General features: G+C 38.4%; 1 protein-coding gene across 5 annotated transcripts in view; it reads left to right on the top strand.

Annotated features, from left to right (window-relative positions):
* CCDC148 (coiled-coil domain containing 148) overlaps positions 1–22,943 on the top strand; it is a 313,368-nt gene that overhangs the window by 200,521 nt on the left and 89,904 nt on the right. For all 5 annotated transcript variants that reach the window (XM_065931579.1, XM_065931581.1, XM_065931580.1 and 2 more), the window contains one exon: positions 16,848–16,966. In XM_065931579.1, coding sequence (XP_065787651.1) covers positions 16,848–16,966 — 119 coding nt within the window. The remainder of the gene's footprint in view (positions 1–16,847; positions 16,967–22,943) is intronic.

The following is a 22,943-nucleotide window of genomic DNA, read 5'->3' as shown; positions in this document are numbered from 1 at the left end:
GATTTCTTTGGAGCTTTGTGGACAATGTGGGGTCAGTTCAGTTTCAGATAGTTCCTTGTTCCAGCTTGTACTTCTTCCCAAGGTCTATAGGCTCCTTCCAATGTAGCCAGTGCTAACTACAGGGTTTTAATCTGTTGCAACTGTCACTTCCAAAGCAGTTCCCTCTTCATTTATTTTGGCTTCCTCTGTTTGCAAGTCTCATTAGTATCTAACTTCTGCCCTGACACAAGGGGCGAAGGTGGTCACTTATTTAGGCTCACTTGTTCATTTGTGCTGCAGGGAGGGAGGAACACTGCAAGTATCACTGGCGTGTCTGGGGAGTGCTTGCAGTGTCTGGGCCATGCTGGGTTTGCCCCGCTCACGGCGTGTGCGTTCCCAGTCTACACTGCTCAGGCTCCAGGTTGCTCTGCAGGGGAACTGTCTAAGGCGGGCCCTGGGTTACCAGCACTTCCCAGGCCTAAGCCGCTCAGGTTCAGGTTCCCGGGTACTCCACAAAGGCACAGCCTCAGTTGGGCCTGCGTTTTGTGCCCTTCCCAGGTCCGAGCAGCTCAGGCTACCAGGTGCTTGGCGAGCGCACACGCCCCAGGTGGGGCGGTGGGTCTCATCACCTCCCACATCCCAGCTGCTCGGTTTCCTGGGTGCGCAGCGGGAGCACCTCTCAGGTGTGCCGTGTGTCTCCTCTGGGGAGCTGATCTCTGGCTGCGACCCTCCTGGCAGAAGTCAGCCGTCCAGGATCCCAGGAAGACTTGGTTAGTAACTGGGGAGCCTGCTCGCAGTTTGGTAGAGGATGCCATCTCTGGGATCGAGTTTGCCCCTTGCCTTCCGGCTCTGGATGTCACCCGCCTGCCTCTGGCGGGGGATGGGCCTCTCCTCTGGTATTTGCTCAATCCTTTGTTCTGTGAGCGGCCTGGCAGGGCCTTAGATTAGAGCTTTTCACGGGAAAGTTCTCTCTTTTTTCCTTCTCTGGCTATCCCATGGTTTGGGTTGCTATCTCCCGTTAGCTCCCTCAGATTGTCCTCAGGGCATTCAGGCCCAGTCCTTACCCTAAGCAATGCAGCCCATGCCTCCCTGCTCAGCCTCCACTTGCTGGTGGTGTTGCGAGTGTCTGGGCTACTTCTCTGCTGGGAGTTGTGGTTAGGCACATAATCTGTGGGTTTTATTTATTTATTTTTTCCTCCCACTTATGTCGCCCTCTGAGATTCCAAAACTCCCTACAGACCCGCTGGTGAGAGGGTTTCCTGGTGTTTGCAATCTTCTCTTATACAACTCCCTCCTGGGAGGAGACCGGGGGATGGTTCTCCATCCCTAACTCTTTTGTCTCTCTTTTTATCTTTTATCTTTTGTTCTACCTCCTTTCGAAGACAATGGGCTGCCTTTCTGGGTGCCTGGTGTCCTCCGCCAGCGTTCGGAAGTTGTTTTGTGGTATTTGCTCAGGGTTCAAATGATCTTTCAATGAACTTGTGGGGGAGAAAGTGGTCTTCCCATCCTATTCCTCCACCATCTTAGGACCCTTCCCAATAATATGGAAGAATTTCTTTTAGGGAAGAACCCTAAAACAAAAGGGTTAAAAGAGAAAAACTAAAAATCCAAAGTAGAATAAACTATATTTGAAATTTTCAATTAGTTAAATTAAGCCCAAATATATATAGTAAATTAAATATATATGCACATATACACAGAACATACAAATGTGTATATTTGTGTACATAGACAGGCACAATTATGGTGTGACTTTCCTGCTCCTCTCAGTGGGTATTGATGAGGGTTTAAGCTTGGGGTGGTTAGAATAGTGCCTTTGCCATTATTTATGCCTAGACCTTCTCTTATTTCCTCATCCTATATCATCCATCCTCACACTGGCCCATGTTGCTCTGATTGCTTCCTAGTAAGAATGTTCTTATGACAAAGAAATTTATTGGTTTTGCCACAACTGGTCAAAGCTCAGGCCTTAGAATACAAAATTTTTGCCCTGACTGATTCCAAAAGGGTTCATCAGCTCTCTTTCTATTAATTCTTCTCTTTCCTGTTTAGGCCTTTGATTGCTATTGTATGCATTTGTGCACCACAGGAACTGCAGGATAGGGAACTGTCCCCTGCAATTTCCTTCAAATGTCTGTGACTGATTGCTTTTCATTTCCAGTGAATTCTCTGCTATTGCAGAGGAGGGTGATATAGATCTTGGGGATTTAGGCAGTGGGAGAAAGAGCCTTTAGCATCTCCTGGTCCAGATCCTCCGTCCTTTTCCCTCAAGTTTCTCTTTCTCAACCTTAAATGAAGATGGTACAGGGGAGGGAAAGGGAGATAGAGAAAGATTAATTGATCTAACTGGATCCTACTTAGAGTAAAATAACTTAAGGTATACTGCCAGTTTATGGAATATACCACTGGGGACCAACTGGGTTGGAAACACAAAAATCCACCATGGAGGCATTTAGTCAGGAAGGGACATTCAGATGATCTCAGATTGGTTTACAACACTTTTTTATATTTTTATAAAATGAAGGATATAGAATGTAAAAACTTTTTAGATGCTTTGGACCCTAAAAATGTCTCTTGAATCTCTCTGAACACCAGTTTGACCTCTTCTCTAAAATCCACCCACCCAAATCTCTCACTGTAAACTTTTTGCAAAGGAACCTCTTGCTACTACAGCTAAAGGAGTAGCTGAGAACCATCTGGCTGAGGACCAATCTATTGAATGACTTCCCAACCTCTGTTTTGTAGTTTGCTCAATTACTAACTACCAGAAATGTGATCATACAAAGTTTAAGCAGGTGTTTTTCTTTTTAATTATTGGTCTTTTTATTTGGAAACCTGATAAAATACCCCAAATATTGGTGCTATAAAATCTAGCAGGTAAATTAACTATCAGGATTTTTTGACCAATGTCAAAAGGAAAAGATAGTTAATGTATAGTTCATGTAGAAATGACTCCAAAATAAACTTGGGGGGTTCAGATTTTATCTTCTGAATTTTAACCAGTCCTCTGAATGATGTTATATGAGTAAAGAAATGAATGTGGTATGGGAGAAAAAAAAATAAATTAAGGATCATATAATTTTAAAATAATATTCTGTATTTTGTCATTAAAATTTAGAAATGAACATTAACAGAACTTATTAACTGATTATGACCTTCTAATATGAGTTCAAATGTAGAGTCAGCTCTTGGTATTTGACTCAGTAAGTGAGAGAAAGGTAGGATGGTAATACAAGAGACTCACATTTTTAGTTTCCATGTCTTTCAAAGTGAAGATTTCCATTAGAATTTCTTTTATAAGCATGGAAAAACTGATTATGGATCCTTCCTGATCTTTGTCAGGATACAATTTGAAGAAAAAGTCAGATGGAGCGGGAAAAAATAGCTAGGATGATCAAGAAGCAGATGTATTTGTTTTTCTGTAAAAGATTTCCCAGTAGGAAATTATAAAAGTAAAGTCTTAAAAATTATCTCCAGGTGTCAATTTTTGGCTTCATTTTCTGGCTAGGTCTTGATTATTCACGGTGATTTGATTTAATTAACAGACACCTATGCAATGCTTGCTATGTGCAAGGCACTATTCTGTGTTTATTTAATCTTCTTAATAACCCTAAGGGGTGGGTACTAATATGATCTTCATTTTATAGATGAAGAAACAGAGATACATGGAGGGAACATATTTCCCCAAAGTCACATAGCCACTAAGAGGTGCAGCTAAGATTTGAACCCATTAGGTGAAATTCCATCATTCATGATATTAAGCACTATGCTGTGCTGCCCATCACTCTGATTGCTGTTTACTGTTAATTTTGTGGTTAATCAATTTTCAGAACACTTGGCTTCAAGCTATTTGCTTTAGGGTCATTTTCATGGCTTTGATCCTGTCCTAGTTTACTCAGAACTATTAAATAGGTAATTGTGAATTTTAAATCTCTTTAGTAGTCTGCTTACTAGGAGTATTTCTTTCATGTTCTACAGGTACGGTCTGTCTTATTCTTGTTAATATTCTCTCAGGATTTCTCTCCTTGGGTTAATGAACCACTATAGCTTAACAGTACAAGAAACCAGACCGTTATAGTTTGATCACAGTTGAAGTGTCAAGTATAAGACAGGTTTTGTGAACAGGTTTAAAAAAAAAAAACCAAAACAAGAAAACCCAGCTTCATTGCCTCCTTGGTGTTGTTCTTTTGTTCAGTTGACTGAAGAAAATATTAATGATTTTGATGTGAGTTTTGTTTTAAGCCTGTCTATACTTTATTTCACAAGAAGAGAATTTCCATGGGCTTTCAGTATTGCATTTACCAACCTATCAGAATCTGCACCTATTCCCTACCTTTCTTTCTTTTACAATGCATTATGTATTTGTGCTCCTGTCTATGGCCAGTCCCTTCATTTATGCTCAGAATCCTATCCCCCATCTCCTACTCAAGGCCATCAAATCTCTTTCCCACCACCATCATTCCCCTCCTTTTGTTCTAGATCTTTCCTATTAACCTACAAATGTACCATTCTGACTTGTATTTATTAATAAAAAAAAGAAAACCTTCACACCTCCTCCCTTAAGGAAATCACGTCACCCCTGTAGCCTACACACACTGTCCTCACTTCCCACCCACTGTCTCTGGAGCCATTTTCTCCCTTGACTCCAGAAAAATTGTGCTTGTCAAGGGCATCAGTGATTTCCATGTTGCTAATTTCAGGGGTCAATTCTCAGTCCTCACTTTACATAAGCTATTAAGATGGAAGTGATCACTGCCTCCTCTTTGAAAAACTTGATATTTAGCTTTGAGGAAGCTGTTCTCTTTGTTTTATTTCACTAGGTTGTCCTCAATAAATTTGGATGGATCCTCTTCACCATTCTACCTCTAAGTCTTGTAGTTCCCTTGGTTAACTTTCTAGAGAATCTTAATTGATCCAGTATACTTCATATGCCATTTACAGGCTGACTCAAATTACCAATTAATATCTCTGCTAGAGATTCTCTCTTGAACTGCAAACTCACATATCTCACTGTCTCATATCTAATATGCCCCAAATATAATTTTGCTTTTCCCTCTAAACCTTTTCTTTCCTCCACATTCCATTTCTCAACAAATAGAAACCTATTCTCCCAGTGCTTGGGCTAAACACCTTGATATTTTTTTTTCTGTCCTTTTCTTTCTTATTTATTTATTTATTTATTTATTTATTTTTTTTTCTTATTTATTTTTAATTGAAGGATGATTATAATATTGTGTTGGTTTCTACCATACATCGACATAGATCAGCCTTAGATATTCATATGTCCCCTCCCTCTTGAGCCTCCCTCCTACCTCCCACCCCATCCCACTCCTCTAGATTGTCACAGAGCCCTAGTTTGAGTTCAAAACCCTTGATATTTTGACTCATCCCTCCCCCTTACATCCTATACTCACACTGTCATGCCTTACCTATTGTCATGAATATAAGGCTCCATGTTTCAAATCAGAACTATTATAAATCTGTTACTCTTCTAATCAATTTCTCTGCCTCCTTTTCCATTCTCACCCTCCCTCTTCATCCATTTCCCACATAGCAGTCAGAGTGTTTTTAAAAGTCACATCAGATTATATCATTCCCTGCATTGCACTCAATATCTCTTGGATCTCATATCTTGCCACTTCCCCATCACTTCTCCTGCTCCACCCATCACAACCTGCTTCTTCCTCTTCAAACAGCCTAGCACAGGTTGCCTTAGCCTTTTGCACTGGCTGTTCCCTGTGCCTGGAAGAGTCTTCTCCCAGATGTCTGCATAAATCACTCACTTAAAATATCATCCTCCTTCCCTGTCACTTTGTCCATTTACCCTACTTAATTTTTTTCTTAGCATTTATCATTCATCTGACATCTATCTATATTGACTGTCTCTTCTAGAATGTAAGCCCAATAAAAAGGAGGAATTTGTCCATTTTCTTACTGTTTTATCTCCAGTGTCTGACACAATGCACTCAGTAAATTTTGTTTAAATGAGTGAATTTAGTGAATGAACAGAATACAACTGTACTTTGATGCTGAGATATAGAGGAAAATATGCCAAACTAGGAGACCCTAGCAAGGTGGGCGACCTTGGGCAAGATATGTAGGCTCTGTGGGATTTTGCTTACTCAATTGTAAAATAAGGTGTTTGAATTAAATGATTGCTGAAATCACCTCAGCTCTAAGAAGTCATGATTGAATGACTCAGGTTTGATTACTTTTCACTTTTCACTCTCCCTGACATTTCAGGCTTTGAAATACAACATCCTCAGTATATATACTCCCTTCTTAATGAATAGTGAAAAGAGAGAAATTAAACAAGATTACAGACAAATTCATTTTAGTAATATCAACATATGACATGATCATTATGTAATATTTCAGTGCCCAGACTGAAAATAGACCTTACTCCTAAAGAAGATATCACAGTTATTTTTAAATCCACCTGGCATTTCAATTAAGAGGGAGATAACTAATGTGTTTACCCCAGAATACTTTCTTGGCTCATCATGTTCTAGGAACATAAGACAACATTGAGGCAGAAAATAGCTATTGCCAATTTGAGTTGGTAGCTCTGCTACGGGAAAAATGCTCACATAAGTGACCAAAGTGAACATCACCTAAAAAATTCATGTTATTTACTTACACATATAGAAACTACATACTTCCAAACAATTTATAATAAAGGCACTAATGTTATTGTGCTAGATATCCACCCACACTTGGTCATTCTGCTCTCTATTCTGCTCTATGTCCCTGAGAATTGTCTTATAGAAGACTCCTTTATTCTCGGGCTTTTGGTTGGGTTCAGTCAAAGTGGAATACTACAGATGAAGATGAGAGAAGAGAGTGAGGTTGGGACCGCTGTTCTTGCCGCTCCTGACCCTGCAGAGTTGTGTTGACTAGCTGTGTCCTCCAACAAAGGTCTCAGCCCCAGCCAGGTGGCTCTCTCCACGCAGGAAATGAGGAGGGCCACCTGACAAGCGCTTCTCTGGCTCTGGGTAGAGCAGCCTGGCTACCACATGAGCTCTTGTGATTGCCCTGCATTGCAATCTTCTTTATCATCATCCCCTTATTACATTCTTCTGGATTTATCCTAATTTTGAGTGTGCCATCTGTTTCCTATTAGGAATCATTAAAATAGAAAATTAGTATGAGAATAAGAGACAAAAAACTAAGAGGATGGGAATATAGTTATGTCAGCACACTAAGACTAAATAGGGGTGCTGTAATTGAACATGGGTAAAGTTAAAAGGAAGCATTTAGTTCTTATTTGCTAATAATAGACAACATCTAGCACATCAGAAGCTGGCAGGGGGAGGGAGGCAAACCGCCCAAGGAAAAGCTTTTTCAGTAGTTTTACAGCGTCTAAACCAACTCTCGTATAATATTGTGTTAACCTTTATAAGGTCTTTGAAATAAAATTAAATCGTAATTCTATAAAACTTTTCTATAGAAAGGGAAAGTGACGCATGCAAGGTGACAAATATAGAAAATGTTATATACAAGGATATACAGTATTTTTGTCATCTGATTTGATATGGGAATAGAATTTGGAAACTTCCAGAATGAATAGCAGTCATGCCCCATAAATATTCCTTCTAAATTTTGATTTTTGGGGGCTATACTTTTAATACATCCCTATGTATTACATACATAATTACAAAAAAGGTTTGTAATTATGAAGTCTTTTGTGTCCATTGTAGATAGTTTGGAAAATGCAATTAAGCACACAAAATACCATAAATCCACCCCAAATTGTAAAATCCACCCCAAATTGTAAACCCTTAGCAAAATATTAATGAGTCTTCTTATATTCTTTTTTCCTTGTGTGTGCTAAGTTGTTTTAGCCATGTGCAGCTCTTTGCAACCCTATGGACCGTAGCCCACCAGGCAAGATTTTAATTTAACTGGATATGTACTACATATATTATTTTAACCTGATTTTTCCCATCTGTCAATATATCTAGCATATTTTACTCTGTATTTCTATTACATAATTTTTAGTGTTGCTTAGTGTGTCATTATGTGAATAATTGCATTTAACCAATTTCTTATTTGGGAGGTATTATATTATTTCCAATTTTTCAGCCTATTTTAAGGCTGTAATGTATATACCTATATATAAATCTTTGTTTAGGTATCTGGTATTAATTCTTAAACTTCATTTTTTAATTTTTAAGACTTTTGCTAGTTATTTCCCTATTTATTCTTCGAAAAGAGTATGACAGTTTACCCTTTCACTAATGGTAGATGCTCTTGTTTATCAGATTGGAAATTGGTGACACAAATGTTCAAGACACTGAAAGAAGTAGCTGAAATACAAATAGTGTGAACAGTAGACTGAAAAAAGGTCCATTATATTCAAGTAACCAGGCAGGAGGGTGTAAAAACTGATTTTCTATTTTAAAAAGCAAAGCACTAGCTTTGATTTTTTACCCATGTAGAGAGTTTTCCCATCTTTGCATAAAGATTGTCCTGCAAAATAATTCTTTTGAAGCTAATTTTTTTGCTCAGAAGCTTCAGCACATCCTGAATTAAACCCCCCAGTGATCTCTATACCATAAAGGGTGAAGAGATAATGTTAGTTGAAAGGTTCTGAGGATGGAAGTGATCAAGGGTCCATCTTTAGCACAAAAAACCTTGAATTTGGCTTCCATAGACAATTTGATTTAGAGAAGTATCATGTTCCCATGCTCTGCTGGGATTAAATGTACCTCTATACCCCACATGACTAAACAAATTGGTTCACTGGTGTCTATGGTCTGTCATTAGTATCTATCTGGATGCTTTATTAATAGGCTTGGATTTATATGAATTGATACAAGAAAAGTGCTGTGTACAAGTCACCTTTCCATATTATTTTCCATTGGAGTAACTTAGCAAATATGTGTCTTGTAAAATTCTTATCTCCAAGATGTGATGCTCAGTTCAGTTCAGTTCAGTCGCTCAGTCATGTCTGACTCTTTGCGACCCCATGAATCACAGCATGCCAGGCCTCCCTGTCCATCACTAACTCCCAGAGTTTACTCAAACTCATGTCCATCAAGTCGGTGATGCCATCCAGCCATCTCATCCTCTGTCGTCCCCTTCTACTCCTGCCCCCAATCCCTCCCAGCATCAGGGTCTTTTCCAATGAGTCAGTTCTTTGCATCAGGTGGCCAAAGTATTGGAGTTTCAGCTTCAGCATCAGTCCTTCCAATGAACACCCAGGACTTATCTCCTTCAGGATGGACTGGTTGGATCTCCTTGCAGTCCAAGGGACTCTCAAATCTTCTCCAACACCACAGTTCAAAAACATCAATTCTTCGGCGCTCAGCTTTTTTCACAGTCCAACTCTCACATCCATACATGACCACTGGAAAAACCATAGCCTTGACTAAGGGACCTTTATTGGCAAAGTAATGTCTTTGCTTTTTAATATGCTATCTAGGTTGGTCATAAGTTTCCTTCCAAGGAGTAAGCGTCTTTTAATCATGGCTGCAATCATCATCTGCAGTGATTTTGGAGCCCAAAAAAATAAAGTCTGACACTGTTTCCACTGTTTCCCCATCTATTTCCCATGAAGTGATGGGACCAGATGCCATGATCTTTGTTTTCTCAATGTTGAGCTTTAAGCCAACTTTTTCACTCTCCTCTTTCACTTTCATCAAGAAGCTTTTTAGTTCCTCTTCACTTTCTGCCATAAGGGTGGTGTCATCTGCATATCTGAGGTTATCGATACTTCTCCCGGCAATCTTGATTCCAGCTTGTGCTTTTTCCAGCCCAGCGTTTCTCATGATGTACTCTGCATATAAGTTAAATAAGCAGGGTGACAATATACAGCCTTGACGTACTCCTTTTCCTGTTCGGAACCAGTTTATTGTTCCATGTTCAGTTCTAACTGTTGCTTCCTGACCTGCATACAGATTTCTCAAGAGGCAGGTCAGGTGGTCTGGTATTCCCATCTCTTGCAGAATTTTCCACTACTACTGGTTACAAATAAATGCTACAGTGTAAAGCATGTTCCTTATTGTTCAGAAGTTTACACAAATATATGAAAATTTATGTGGCAAAATATAGATGATTGTCAAATTGGTTGCATAGAAATGAGTCAGACTTCTGTTGGTGGTGATTTTATGTGATGTAGGCACATCTACATGAAACAAGTGGGAAAATTTAAAGTACAAAAAATACTTTTTTTTATTAAGAGGTCCTGTCATGTTTTCATATATAGCAACAACACATTTGTGTGTGTGTGTGGGGGGGGGGGGGGGCAGTGCATATTCTAGGCCAAAGTAGAAAAGATGAATACACACCGAGGAAACCAGATCTGAAAGAGACACGTGCACCCCAATGTTCATCGCAGCACTGTTTATAATAGCCAGGACATGGAAGCAGCCTAGATGCCCATCAGCAGATGAATGGATAAGGAAGCTGTGGTACATATACACCATGGAATATTACTCAGCCGTTAAAAAGAATGCATTTGAATCAGTTCTAATGAGATGGACGAAACTGGAGCCCATTATACAGAGTGAAGTAAGCCAGAAAGATAAAGAACTTTACAGCATACTAACACATATATATGGAATTTAGAAAGATGGTAATGATAACCCTATATGCAAAACAGAAAAAGAGACACAGAAGTACAGAACAGACTTTTGAACTCTGTGGGAGAAGGTGAGGGTGGGATGTTTCAAAAGAACAGCATGTATATTATCTATGGTGAAACAGATCACTAGCCCAGGTGAGATGCATGAGATGAGTGCTCAGGCCTGGTGCACTGGGAGGACCCAGAGGAGTCGGGTGGAGAGGGAGGTGGGAGGGGGGATCGGGATGGGGAATATGTGTAACTCTATGGCTGATTTGTGTCAATGTATGACAAAACCCACTGAAATGTTGTGAAGTAATTGGCCTCCAACTAATAAAATAAAATTAAAAAAAAAAAAGAAAGGAATTAGCTAAGTAAATGAAAACTTAGAAAATGAAATTAAAATTGTTTTACCTCGGTGCTTTATGAGGAATGGAACTGGATATTTTTCACTTCATATTTCATATATTTTGTCTATCTGGTTAAAGATTATGACCTCCTCCTGAATAAGTCATTGAAACCTTTGTAATGACTTAGGAGCAAATCCAGAAGTTTATTTGTTCAAAGATTCAGTATCACATAGATTGCTTGAAATTGGAGACTAAACTGTCTTCCTACTATAATGCTTTAGCCCTAACTTTCTAATGTCTGAAAAGTGCAAGTGTTAGTTGCTTGGTCATGTCCAACTCTTTGCCACCCCATTGACTGTAGCCTCCAGACTCCTCTGTCCATGGGATTTTCCAGGCAGAAATACTGGAGTGGGTTACCTTTCCTTTTTCCAGGGGATCTTCCCAACCCAGGTCTCCTGCATTACAGACAGATTCTTTACCATCTGAGCCACAAGGGAAACCCTTCTATGTGTAAATAAGAAATTTTTATTCCATGCTGAATTATAACTCAGACTGAAGAAATGAAAAAAATTATAATTGAATGTTTATGTAATATTAGCACAAGATTTTTAAAATTAAACTCTGATGCACTCTAATGCCATAAACATCATGATTACTGGTCAAGTTTTTAATAGGAAACAAATTGTTTGGAAGATTACAAAAGTAAGGTGGGATATAAAAAGTACCTTAAACCCTCTGAAAAGATAGGACAACATTACTTTGGCTCATAAATCTATATAGAAAATAGTTTCTTGAGTTTGTTTATACTTATGGTGGCTTAACTTTACCAAAATGAACAAAATGTGGGACTATGAAAGAGGACTATCCAATAGAATCAAAGGTAACAAGAGGAAATGAAGGATAATGAGGGCCTGTTTAGGTTTACAGAAAAGAAAATTTTCAAGAAATTTCATCCCCAAGTCTATAAGAAACAAGGTTTAAATTCAACTTGTCTCCTGTGCACTAGCTTTCTGGTTCCCCTATCATTGGAAAGCTGTAAGGACCACTCAAAAAGTCTAAAAAGTAGTATGTTTATAATCTATGTCTCAACAAATGTCCTAAAGGGCTAGTTAAATACTCTTAACCTTAACTTTAGTTGAAGCTTGCAAAGCCCGTATTTCATGACACACACTTCCTGCTCTTATTAACTGATGGAAAGTGAATGGAACTGTCCTTAGGGAAGTGTTTAGTTCAGACTTTACCACCCTGCAAATAAAACTGCTGGCCTGGTTCCCATCCGTAACTTTGTTATTCTCAGACCAGAGATCAGAAAATGCTTCCACTCACCTTAGCGATGATCACTTAAGCCCTATTGTGTGTCAGACATGATACAATGTCCTAGGCATACAAAGGTGAATAATGCAGATCAATATGGGAAGTGCTATGCTAAGAATACATAAAATAGTGCCTAACTATGTCTGGAGAAGAGGGGGAAGGAGGAAGGCTGGGAAAGCAATGCTATAGTTGAGTCTTAAATGATGGACAGGGAGATTTAGCAGGCAATAATGCAGGGCAGAGCATGCCAGACATGTAGTAAATGCCCAGATAGATCAATAACAATGGCAGTGGCAGTCCCTCCTGGAAGCAAATGAAAGAGTACAAGGCAAAACAAAGAAGTGAGGGTAAAAAAATCTTAATAAAGGACCAGTGGTGTGCCAAAGATTGAGCTAACATTTTCCCTAGAGGGTTCAGAGGAAGATTCAAGAAGATAGCATTTGCTCTGGTCTTAATGGTAGAGTAAAACTGACATGTAGAGAAGGAAAATGAAGTTATACTAGTTGATAAAACTGCAAAAGGCAGTTTTATATAAACATGAAAGTGCATGACTGCCTTCTCTTTTCTGTTTATGTTCTCACTCTACAGATGTTGTCTAGTCCCTTGGCATCATACCATTTTAAGACTGTCTCCTTAATTTAGATCTCCAGTGCTGAATTCTCCTGAGCCATCCATCTGTGTACCTCCAGATGTTTATGTGGAATTTCTACTTAAATATCATACAGTCGTGTCAACTGTTTAATGTTTAATAGTGAGCCCCTGACTTTCTTTTCTGAGCCTGTTATTCTTCTAATTTCCCATCTCAGTTATTGGTACCATCATCTAGCCAGTTGCTCTACCAAAACCCTCGGAATTATCCTTGATTCTTTTTAACTTCAACTACCATATCTAATCCTTCAATGAGTACTCTGACTCTACTCAAAACCACATTTTAGATTTGAATTCTTAAGTTCCTGAATCCCAGTGATTATTTTTGCTTTATTCTGTTTGGTCACTCATTTCTCCTTTGCTCCTTTACTGTCCATTCTTCACTCAATAGCTCAAGCTATCTTTTAAAAATTTAAGTCACATCATATCACTCTTTGCTTTAAACTCTTCTATGCCTTTTTTAAGAACTAAATCCTTGCCTAATCATCTAGCTACCATCTAGTTTACCAAACTCACCTCCAGTTTAAATTCGAACCACCTGTTCCAGCTGCACTAGTTTCTTCCCAATTCTGAACAAGTGCAAAGTCATTCTCACTCAATGCTATTGCACCCAAAAGTCACACTTCCTTCAGTGGTTTCCTTCATCTCGTTTCATTGTTTCCTTACCCTCATCTTCCAAATTTTAATCCAAACGTCATTTAAAACTATGCTTTCTAATAGTTCTTCACAGATTTTTCTAAATTATCGCCATATTCATTTCCTTCCTAGAATTTAACATAATAATCTTTTCATTCATTTACTTGTTATCTCTCTTTCCAGAAACTCTCAGAACCTTGAAGCCAAGGCTTTATTTCTTTTTAAGGATCATATCCCAAGTACATAGCACAGTATCTGGCTTAAAGTAGAGGCTCAATGAGTATTTTTTTAATAAATGAATGCCAAAGTCACTAGCTTCTTAAGACTATAAGTAAGCGTTGGTAGAATCAAATTCAGAGACTCTAAAAAAAATAAGACACTACATAAAATGAATTTGGTTTTATCATTGGGAAGTCACTGGTAGAAGTAGTCAGTTGGAGTGGAGGCAGAGGTAGGAACATCATGGGTGAGGACTAAAATAGGAGATGCAAAATTGGAGGAGAGTATTCTTGACTGAAAGGGGACAGTGAAGGGTGTGGTGCTACAGTCTTGGGGTGTGTAAAGAAAGTACTTTACAATTTTGGTTAATGAATAAGATTTGTTTAGATTTTCATGTGAGAAAGAAGAAGCAAAGACCAAGAGTTTGAAATGACAAGGGAAGAAAGGGTAGGTGATGGAGGAAGATTATAGAGATGGAATTGGAGAATAGGCTATAGAGCCCAGGTGGAAAGAAGGAAGGACATCACTTCCTCTGATGAGCAGGACATCAAGGAAATGATATTTTAGGATCTCCATTTCTTCTGATAAAAGCAAAGAAATAGAGGCAGGTGTGGAACTTGACATAGTGAACAGCCTTTCAAATGATACCATGAGCAGCTGAGAAGCACTGGCCAGGAGTTCATAAAAGGAGTGATGATTGTCAATAAAGATTCAACTGAAACCATCAATTTGGTACTAGTTTATAAAGCCGTGTAATTCTTTCATCAATCACATGTTTATTAGGTATATTCTATCTCCTAGACACTTTAGTTGTTGCTGGAAGTGCAGAGGATAATAAATCACAGTTTCTGCAGTCTACCGGGACAGAGGAACAAGTATATTAATTAGCAAAGCCTTGTGGCGAGGCTTATACCAGAGGAATAAAATTATACAAGCAGAACACAGGATGATGGGGAAGGGGTCATAGGTCTGGTTGTAAGATAAATAGCTATAATTGAAGCTCTTGGAATTGGTGCCATTCTCCATGATAGTAGAATCCTGGAGGGGGAGGAGGCTCACTGGAATGGAGGAAGTCATGTGTCTGTGAGTTGGCAGGTCAGAGGGGCTTCAGACGTAAGTCGACTAGGAAGGTAGAAGGAGTTCTTCTAGACAAGACCCGTGTGGCTGTGGCTCACGTATCTGAATTCTCCATATTTGAGAGTGACCTGGAAGTCCACACATACCGGTGATAAGGCTAGGGAGAGGGTAATACAGCCAGAAGGTGTAAACATCAAAGGAAGAAAGCATTGTATCTGAGAGGGACAGCATCGTGGTCTCAAAGTAGCCATTAACAAGATGGAAAATGCTCAAACCATTCCCCAGCCTCCTGGCAAACAAGGCATCTTAAGAAAAGCATCCTTCACTCAGGAGAATTTCCGTCAAGACAGGAGGGAGGGAGGGAGGGAGGGAGAGTGATTTGCTAGCTATAGCAAAGGCTGAGGATACCAGAGTCAAGGATGGAAATAGTTGGCTCTGAGACACCAAAAAGCCTCAAGTGATGGTGTCAGTGATCTGAAGATACCAGAAACCTGGGATTGGTCCACTTCTTGTCAAGGGATTGTCGGCAGAAGGACCACTGACTTCCCCTCGAGGTCAATGCTGGGAGTAAACAATACTGTCAATGGTCAGAACCCAGAGAAAAATGCCCTGTAATCCAATATCTCTTCTTTTGAAGTATCTTTTTTCTCTCTGATTACGAAAGAAATATATATTCACTATGCAAAATAAGTAACACAGAAAAGTATGAAGAATAAAACAAAGATCAGTTATAAACCCAAAGGGAGGTAATATAATGGTTGCTAACTTTTCCATATCTGGCACTAATAGAATGCTGAGGCATTTATCAGTTAGGTCTCTGAAATATGTCAGTGTTCCTTTTTCTCTCTTTCCTACCCTCTCTTTCACCTTCCATCTTTGGTGCCCCTACCTTTCTAGCTTCATCTCTGTTCTCCCCAAATTCAGATTTCAACCACGTCTGGTGGAGAATCACTTTACCTTGGAGCCACCCAGTTACTCATTAAGCATCGAATGGATGTTGCCGTTGTGGCTGCTGGCGTTGCAGGCCTGCTGCAGAGTTGCTATGGCTGTGGCCCTGGTACTTGGGATGCCTCTTCTTGTTCTCCCAGGGGTCAGAGACCACGTTGCTGGGCAAGTCTGAAAACCACTTAACTTTTCATATTCGTTTCTCAAAAAAGAAAAATGCCACCTTGGGGATGAGGCTTACCCAACCTTTACGAAAGCCCCTCTGCTGGTAGTAACTCACTACCATTCACCATTAAGGTACTGCTTTTACGAGCAAGATTCAGTCTCTTGACCCAGACACAGCATGGCAGGCCAGTCATTGAATGGTCCTCTGTCAATTAAATATAAACTTCAGTTGCCTCATCACTAGGGGAATAATGGTTTCAGCCACCTGAAAATAGCTAATGTGTGCTTCAGGTTTTCTCTTGCTGCCTCCATTCCCAGAAAAGGGAGGTAAAACATGCCTAGTCAGAAAGTACTTTCACTTTTTTGAGCTTGATAAATTTGTCCTTCATTTTACCACATAAGTCAGAACTACTATTTATCACAACCCTGCTAATTCTTTCTTTTCCTCCTTCCTCCCACCTATCTCCTGCCACATCCCCAGAAGCATAAAGCTTTCAATATCCTGCTGTCCATTAGCATAAATAAACTCATGCTTTTAAAGTAAAAATAGATTTAATGCTATATTTGTTAAAGACTACATTACCATAAGAGGATAAAAATATTCTTGAGTAACAGGTAGATCATATACTTTAGAAACAATAATATGCTTTTATTGTGGTTCCCTGAAAGTCGATTATTTTAGCCATAGATTAAAACTTTAGGTCTTGAGCACATGTTACATTGCCACTTTAGAAACTGCTAAACCATACAGTTTCTCAGGACTTGTATTTTCATGTTTTAACTTATTTTTTCTGTTGTCAATGTTTTACAGGTAGACCAAAAAACATGAAGGGCCATTTAAATTCAGTATTTGCTATATGAGCCAATGGATAATGTTGTTATAACTTTGTTCCTTGTTTTTAAATTTCGGTTATTAATTTAAATTTTATGTGATATTTATACATTAGATAAGAAAATACTGGGCTGATAAAGAACAGAAATGGCAGGAAATGGAAATGAGAGATCTTCGCCGCCTGGAAGAACTGAAGAAATTAATGGCTGAACAGTCAGTAAAAGACAGAGAAAGGTAAAAAAAAAAAAAAGTAAATTGTGTGGTAATAGAAGTCTTCTGTAATGTGTTATATGTGAATGGACTCTTCCATAATGTGTTAGGATAAATAGTATCAGAGGGAGCATTTTTCTGTACTTAATATGTCCTTACAATATTTATATTCACAAATTGAAAAATGATACTTATATTTTAAACTTTCATATTCATACACAAATCTCTATAGTTTTCCATTTTGTTCCTTAGCTATCTGCTTCCTAGTTAAAATCATCACAGAGAATTTCATAGTATTTGATTGCCCACTGTGTGTGTGAAATAATACTGGCTGCTGCAGTGACTTAATATTTTGACCTAGAAGGAAGAAACCATTATTCAGAGGAAAAGGGAGATCCATTTACTATGACTGAGGCTGAGAAAGACAATACACAATCATTCTGTGCTGTGTGGTATTCCTTTTATTATACTTAAGAGGTATTTGATATAGGAAAAACCTTGAATTCCCCAGAATAATGTAACTTTAGAGCTGGAAAGGACATCTGAGATCCAGTTTCCTCATTTTATGAGGATTTACTGCACTGAAAAATTAAAATTACTTTTCCCTAGTTTAATGTATCAATTAAGGTCAGTAAAGGGGCAGAGACAACATAGTATTTTGAATCGGGGAAGTTTAAGATAAAAAATTTTTAATTCTAACAAAAAAAGTCTCAGTTACATAAAAGCATATAGAGAAGTTTAAAGAATGTTGCAGGGCTAGAGGAGCGTTCTCATGGAAGAAACAAATTTGAAAGTGTGGCCCCTCCTCTCTGCAGCTGGGATTCAGACCTCACTGTAGAAGGTGTGGTTGTGGGCTCATCCAGAAGCCGTTCCCAGTCACTGGGCAAGCAGGAACACCCTACCTGGGTGCAGGATACCAAAACTGGAAGTCAAGCATTGTGATTCCAAGACTTGATGGGAATCTGACCATGAGAGTACTTCTGAAATTTGATGGGAACCTGCCCACATGGTGCAGCTGAGCTCCACAAGCACCCCTGAGTGCACCCACAAGTGCTGCTGGCAGCCATGAAGCAGGAGCAAGAAGGAGGAGTAAACCCAGAACCTAGGAAGGAAAGCCCTTCCTTCTTCAGCATCCCTCCAGCACCCTTTTCCATCATGGCCAAGCACTGTGCCAGCTGCAAAGCAGAAATGTTACAAGGTCCATCTCTATTTTCATAGAGCAGACAATGAAGGGTAGATTTGGAGCTGAAAGACAATAAATTGGTAACTGGCATAGTTATATAGTTTAGCCGGCTCCTGAATGGATTTTCACAAAAGATAAATTAAAAAATAGGTCTTCATTTTGTAACATAAATCATAATAAAGTTTTCTTTACAGTTAGTCAATGTAAAAAAAAATTGCCTGGAACTCTTCATACTTTCTGCTCAATTTCATTGTGAACTTAAAACTGCTCTAAAAATGAAGTCTACTACAGTACTAAAAATTACATTTTAGACTTATTGTAACTTAAGATGACATAACCATTTTACACAACAAAGTTCACTTATATCTAGGAAGCTTCCTTTGTGACCCATGGAAATAATTTCAAATTCCAGTCATTAAGTTGCAGAGTGAATCTGGGGTCCCACACAGATGCTAGGCAATTCCCCCCAATTTTCTGAATAAAATTCACTTGATTTTCCAGGTATCTCAGGATTTATAATTGAGTTTAATCTATTATGAAGAAAATCAAGAATATAGCAAAGCTAGGGCTCAAGGCTAAGTGATGAAACAACCAGTGAGAAATCAGTTAAGCACAAACCAAGATATAAGAGGATACCAGAAGGCAGGCCACGCCGTGGGTCAGAGGCAGAAACAAGCAGTTCAATATTAAAGGCAAGGCAAATGTGAGGATCAAAAGGCTGGTTGGATAGTCTGAAACTAAGCTAGAGGAACAAAAGAGAGCCCCAGGAATTAAAGGGGGTGGGGAAAAAGGAACAGCTGTAAAGTCCCCGCATCTAGGACTCATGATTCTAGTAGAATCTGCCCTCATAGCCTAGGAGTTTCTTTGATTACAGAGCCATTTCAGCCTTGTGCTTCTTGTCCCAATAATTATCTAGATAAGCTGATTCAGAACTTTAGTTGAAAAGAAGAAAAGAAAAATTAAATGGCCCTGTCTTACATAACAGAAAAGAAAACTAGGTGTCATATTATAACAGAGTGAAAATAGTACCAAAGACTGGGAGCCAGGAGACTGGGGTTTTAGTATCTTATTTGAATGGTGTACGACCTAGGGAAAGTTATTAATTTAACCTCTATTATGCCCTGTTTTGTTCTCTGTAAAAAAACTGAGTTGGATAACTTTGGAGGGCTAAGTGAGCTATCAACTTTTAAGAGTTTATGATCTGTGTATTTTACTTATCTGAAATGTAGATTCAGATAATAATGAATCCAATCCTTCTATGCCAATGGAAAGTCAGTGAGGAGGGCCGTTAAAATATCCAGATAATGTATCCAAACATAATTCTCAGAAAATTTTGGATGATATTGTAGAGAAAAGCACAGTCCTCATTTTGTGATTTAGAGAAAGAGAATCTAACATGTAAAAACAGCTGATAACTTTTGCTTCTGACAAGAACTAGAAATTGTGTTCTTTTGCAACCATCCTGATGCTGAGAATGTGGTTGATTGGTTAAAATGTTTTTCTCCACTACTGAAGTACGATTCACAAATCTCATATTTGATATTTTAACTGTAGGCACATTTTTCTCGTGTTAGAATAAGAAGGCTTGAAGCAGTTTCCAGATCTGTTAAAAACACACATACACATAACCTTGAGAGTTTGAAAACTTCTGTTATTTAATTTTTCTATTTTCTAACTCTAATATTAAATTTATTGAAAACAGTACTCATAAATTAACACATATATTAGGTTAAACCATAAGAAAATTACATTTTTATAGGTCAAACAATGGTTAAGTATTGGCAGTTTTATGCAGTTAACATAATAAAGAGATATAGCAATTTATTTACTAATTACATTTCCTGTCTCAATGTTATGAGCTGTCTTGTGCCCTCATCACTTTATTGACATTGTTCTTGCCATAGTTTCCACTAACCTTGTAATGCCCTATTTTTATTTCTCAACAATGTCAAAGAAGTGGAGAGGGAAGGCTCTAGAATCAGGTTGTCAACATAAGAATCCTGTCTCTATCCTTTATAGCTGTGTGACATTTGGGTAAATTATTTCACATTTCTGTGCTTCAGTTTCTTCACCTATATAATGAAGAAATAAATAGTATCTTCTTCATGAGATTGTTGCAAGGAATAAGTGAGATATTAAATGGAATGCACACATAGTGAACATTCATTAGATATAAAGATTACTGTCAATTGATGTTTTAAAACATGAGACACTAATATAATTTGTTCTCAAAATATTTAAGCATTTTAAATGCTTTAAATAAAAGGTGTAATAATGGGGACACTTTTTAAAACTGAAATATAGTTGATTCACAATGTTGTGGGAATCTCTGCTGGACAGCAAAGTGACTTAGTTTTAAATTTTTATGCATTCTTTTTTTAAAAGATTCTTTTCCATTATGTTTATCCCAGGAGATTGTATATAGTTTCCTGTGCTATATATTAGACCTTTCTGTTTGTCCATTTTAAATGTAATAGCTTACATCTACCAACCCCAAATTCCTAGTCCATCGCTCTCCACCCTCCTGCCCCAACTTGGAAACCACAAGTCTGATCTCTATGTCTGTGAGTCTGATTCTGTTTCATTTCGTTTGTGTCATACTTTAGATTCCACATATAAGTGATATCATATGGTGTTTATCTTTCTCCTGGCTTACCTCACTTAGTATAATAATCTCTAGTGTCATCCATGTGCTGCAAAAGGCATTATTTCACTCTTTTTATGGCTGAGTAATATTCCATTGTATATATGTACCACATCTTCTTTATCCATTCATCTGTCAATGAACACTTAGGTTGTTTCTGTATTTTGGCTATTATGAATAGTGCCACTATGAATACAGGAGTGTGTGCATCTTTTTGAATTATAGTTTTGTCTGGGCATATTCCCAGAAGCAGGATTGTTAGATCATATGGCAATTCTATTTCTAGTTTTCTGAGGACTCTCTGGGTGGCTCAGTGGTAAAGAATCTTCTTACCAATGCAGAAGATAAAGGTTGGAGCTCTGGGTTGGGAAGACCTCCAGAGAAGGAAATGGCAACATAGTCCAGTATTCTTGCCTGGAAAATCTCATGGGCAGAGAAACCTGGTGGACTACAGTCCGTGGGGTCACAGAGAATCAGACACAACTTAGTGACTGAGCGTGCTTGTGCGGGGAACCTCCATACTGTTTTCCATAGTAGCTGTACCAACTTACATCCCCTCCAATGGCATAGGAGGATTTCCTTTTCTCCACATCCTTTCCAGCATTTTCTATTTGTAGACTTTTTAATGATGGCCATTCTGACCATTTGAGGAAGTGCTGTACCCCATTGTATTTGCATTTTTCTGATAATTAGTGATATTGAGCATCTTGTCATGCACCTACTACTATCTGTCTGTCTTCTTTGGAGAAATGTCTATTGAGGTCTTCTGCCTATTTTCCAGCCAGGTGGTTTGTTTGTTCATTGTTGAGTTGTATGAGCTGTTTGTATATTTTGGGAGACCCTCATGCAATCTCTCCAGTGGAAGTCTTCTCTGATATCAGCTGTTTAATACATACATACAAATTATATATGCCTAAGTAAAATATGACTTTAAGAGCAACAAAGACCCAATACATTTTACATTATGGTAACATTGTATTTGTTCCAGCTGCCATAACAAAATACCATAGACTGATGGTTTAAACAATAGAGATTTATTTTCTCACAGTTCTGGAGGCTACAAGCCCCAAGATCAAGGTACCTGCACTGTTGACTTCTGGTAAGAACCCTTTTCCCAGCTTATAGACACTTGCTTTATACTCAGAGGGTGGGAAGAGAAAGATAGCAAATTCTCTGATGTTTCTTCTTAAAGGGCACTAATTCCATCATGAGGGCCCTACCTTCATGACCTCATTGAAACCTAATTATTTCCCAAAGGACTCATCTTCAATACCATTACATCAGTGTTTAGATTTCATATGAATTTTGCAGGAACAAGGTCAGTTTATACCAACCATTTGTGTATAAAAAAACACATTTATGTATGGACAAATTACCTATTTATTATTAACTACTATTTATTGGTTGCTGCTAGCACATAAGGCTTTTGTGACAATTAGAAAAAGCACCCCTTTCTGGTGACAAAGTACATAGATTCCCTGCAGGAAGCAGACAGATTAGGAAAAGACAAGACTCCCCTCCTGAACCATGACACAGAATTTGACAAGCAGAGGCAAAACTGGACATCATACCCCATTTTTACCCCATTTAGTGATGCTGGCTAAGCATCACTTTTGCAAAGCACAATCTTCAAAATGGATATCCCTGCAAATAGACCAATCTAATTCTTTTAAAATATTATATGTTATCCATGTTTCTTCTAAAGTTTAGCCATCTGATATTTCTTTTCATGAAAGATGTGAGCTAAGTTTCTGACTTTTATGAAAGCTGCTCAGTTGTGTCCAGCTCTTTGCAACTGCATGGACTATACAACCCATGGGATTCTCCAGGCCAGAATACTGGAGTGGGTAGATATTCCCTTCCCCAGGGGATCTTCACAACCCAGGGATCAAAACCAGGTCTCCCTCATTGCAGGCTGATTCTTTACCAGCTAAGCCACCAGGGAAGCCTTTCATATTATTCTAAACTGATAGACCACCATCTCTACACCAGTTATTTAATGATTCATCCTTTCCCCCTGATGCCACTCTTTTATTATATATTACATTTCTAATTATGTCTTTATATTCATATGGACACTTGACTAGATTAAATAAAAACTGATCTATATTTTTATTTCTACATCAGTAACATGCTGTTTTAATTATTATTTTTCTGTTTTAATTATTCTGTGT

Source organism: Muntiacus reevesi, chromosome 3, assembly GCF_963930625.1.
Source record: "Muntiacus reevesi chromosome 3, mMunRee1.1, whole genome shotgun sequence".
NCBI classification, from domain to species: domain Eukaryota; kingdom Metazoa; phylum Chordata; class Mammalia; order Artiodactyla; family Cervidae; genus Muntiacus; species Muntiacus reevesi.
Note: the sequence above shows the minus strand (reverse complement) of the source record. Positions and strands in the feature narration are given on the sequence as shown.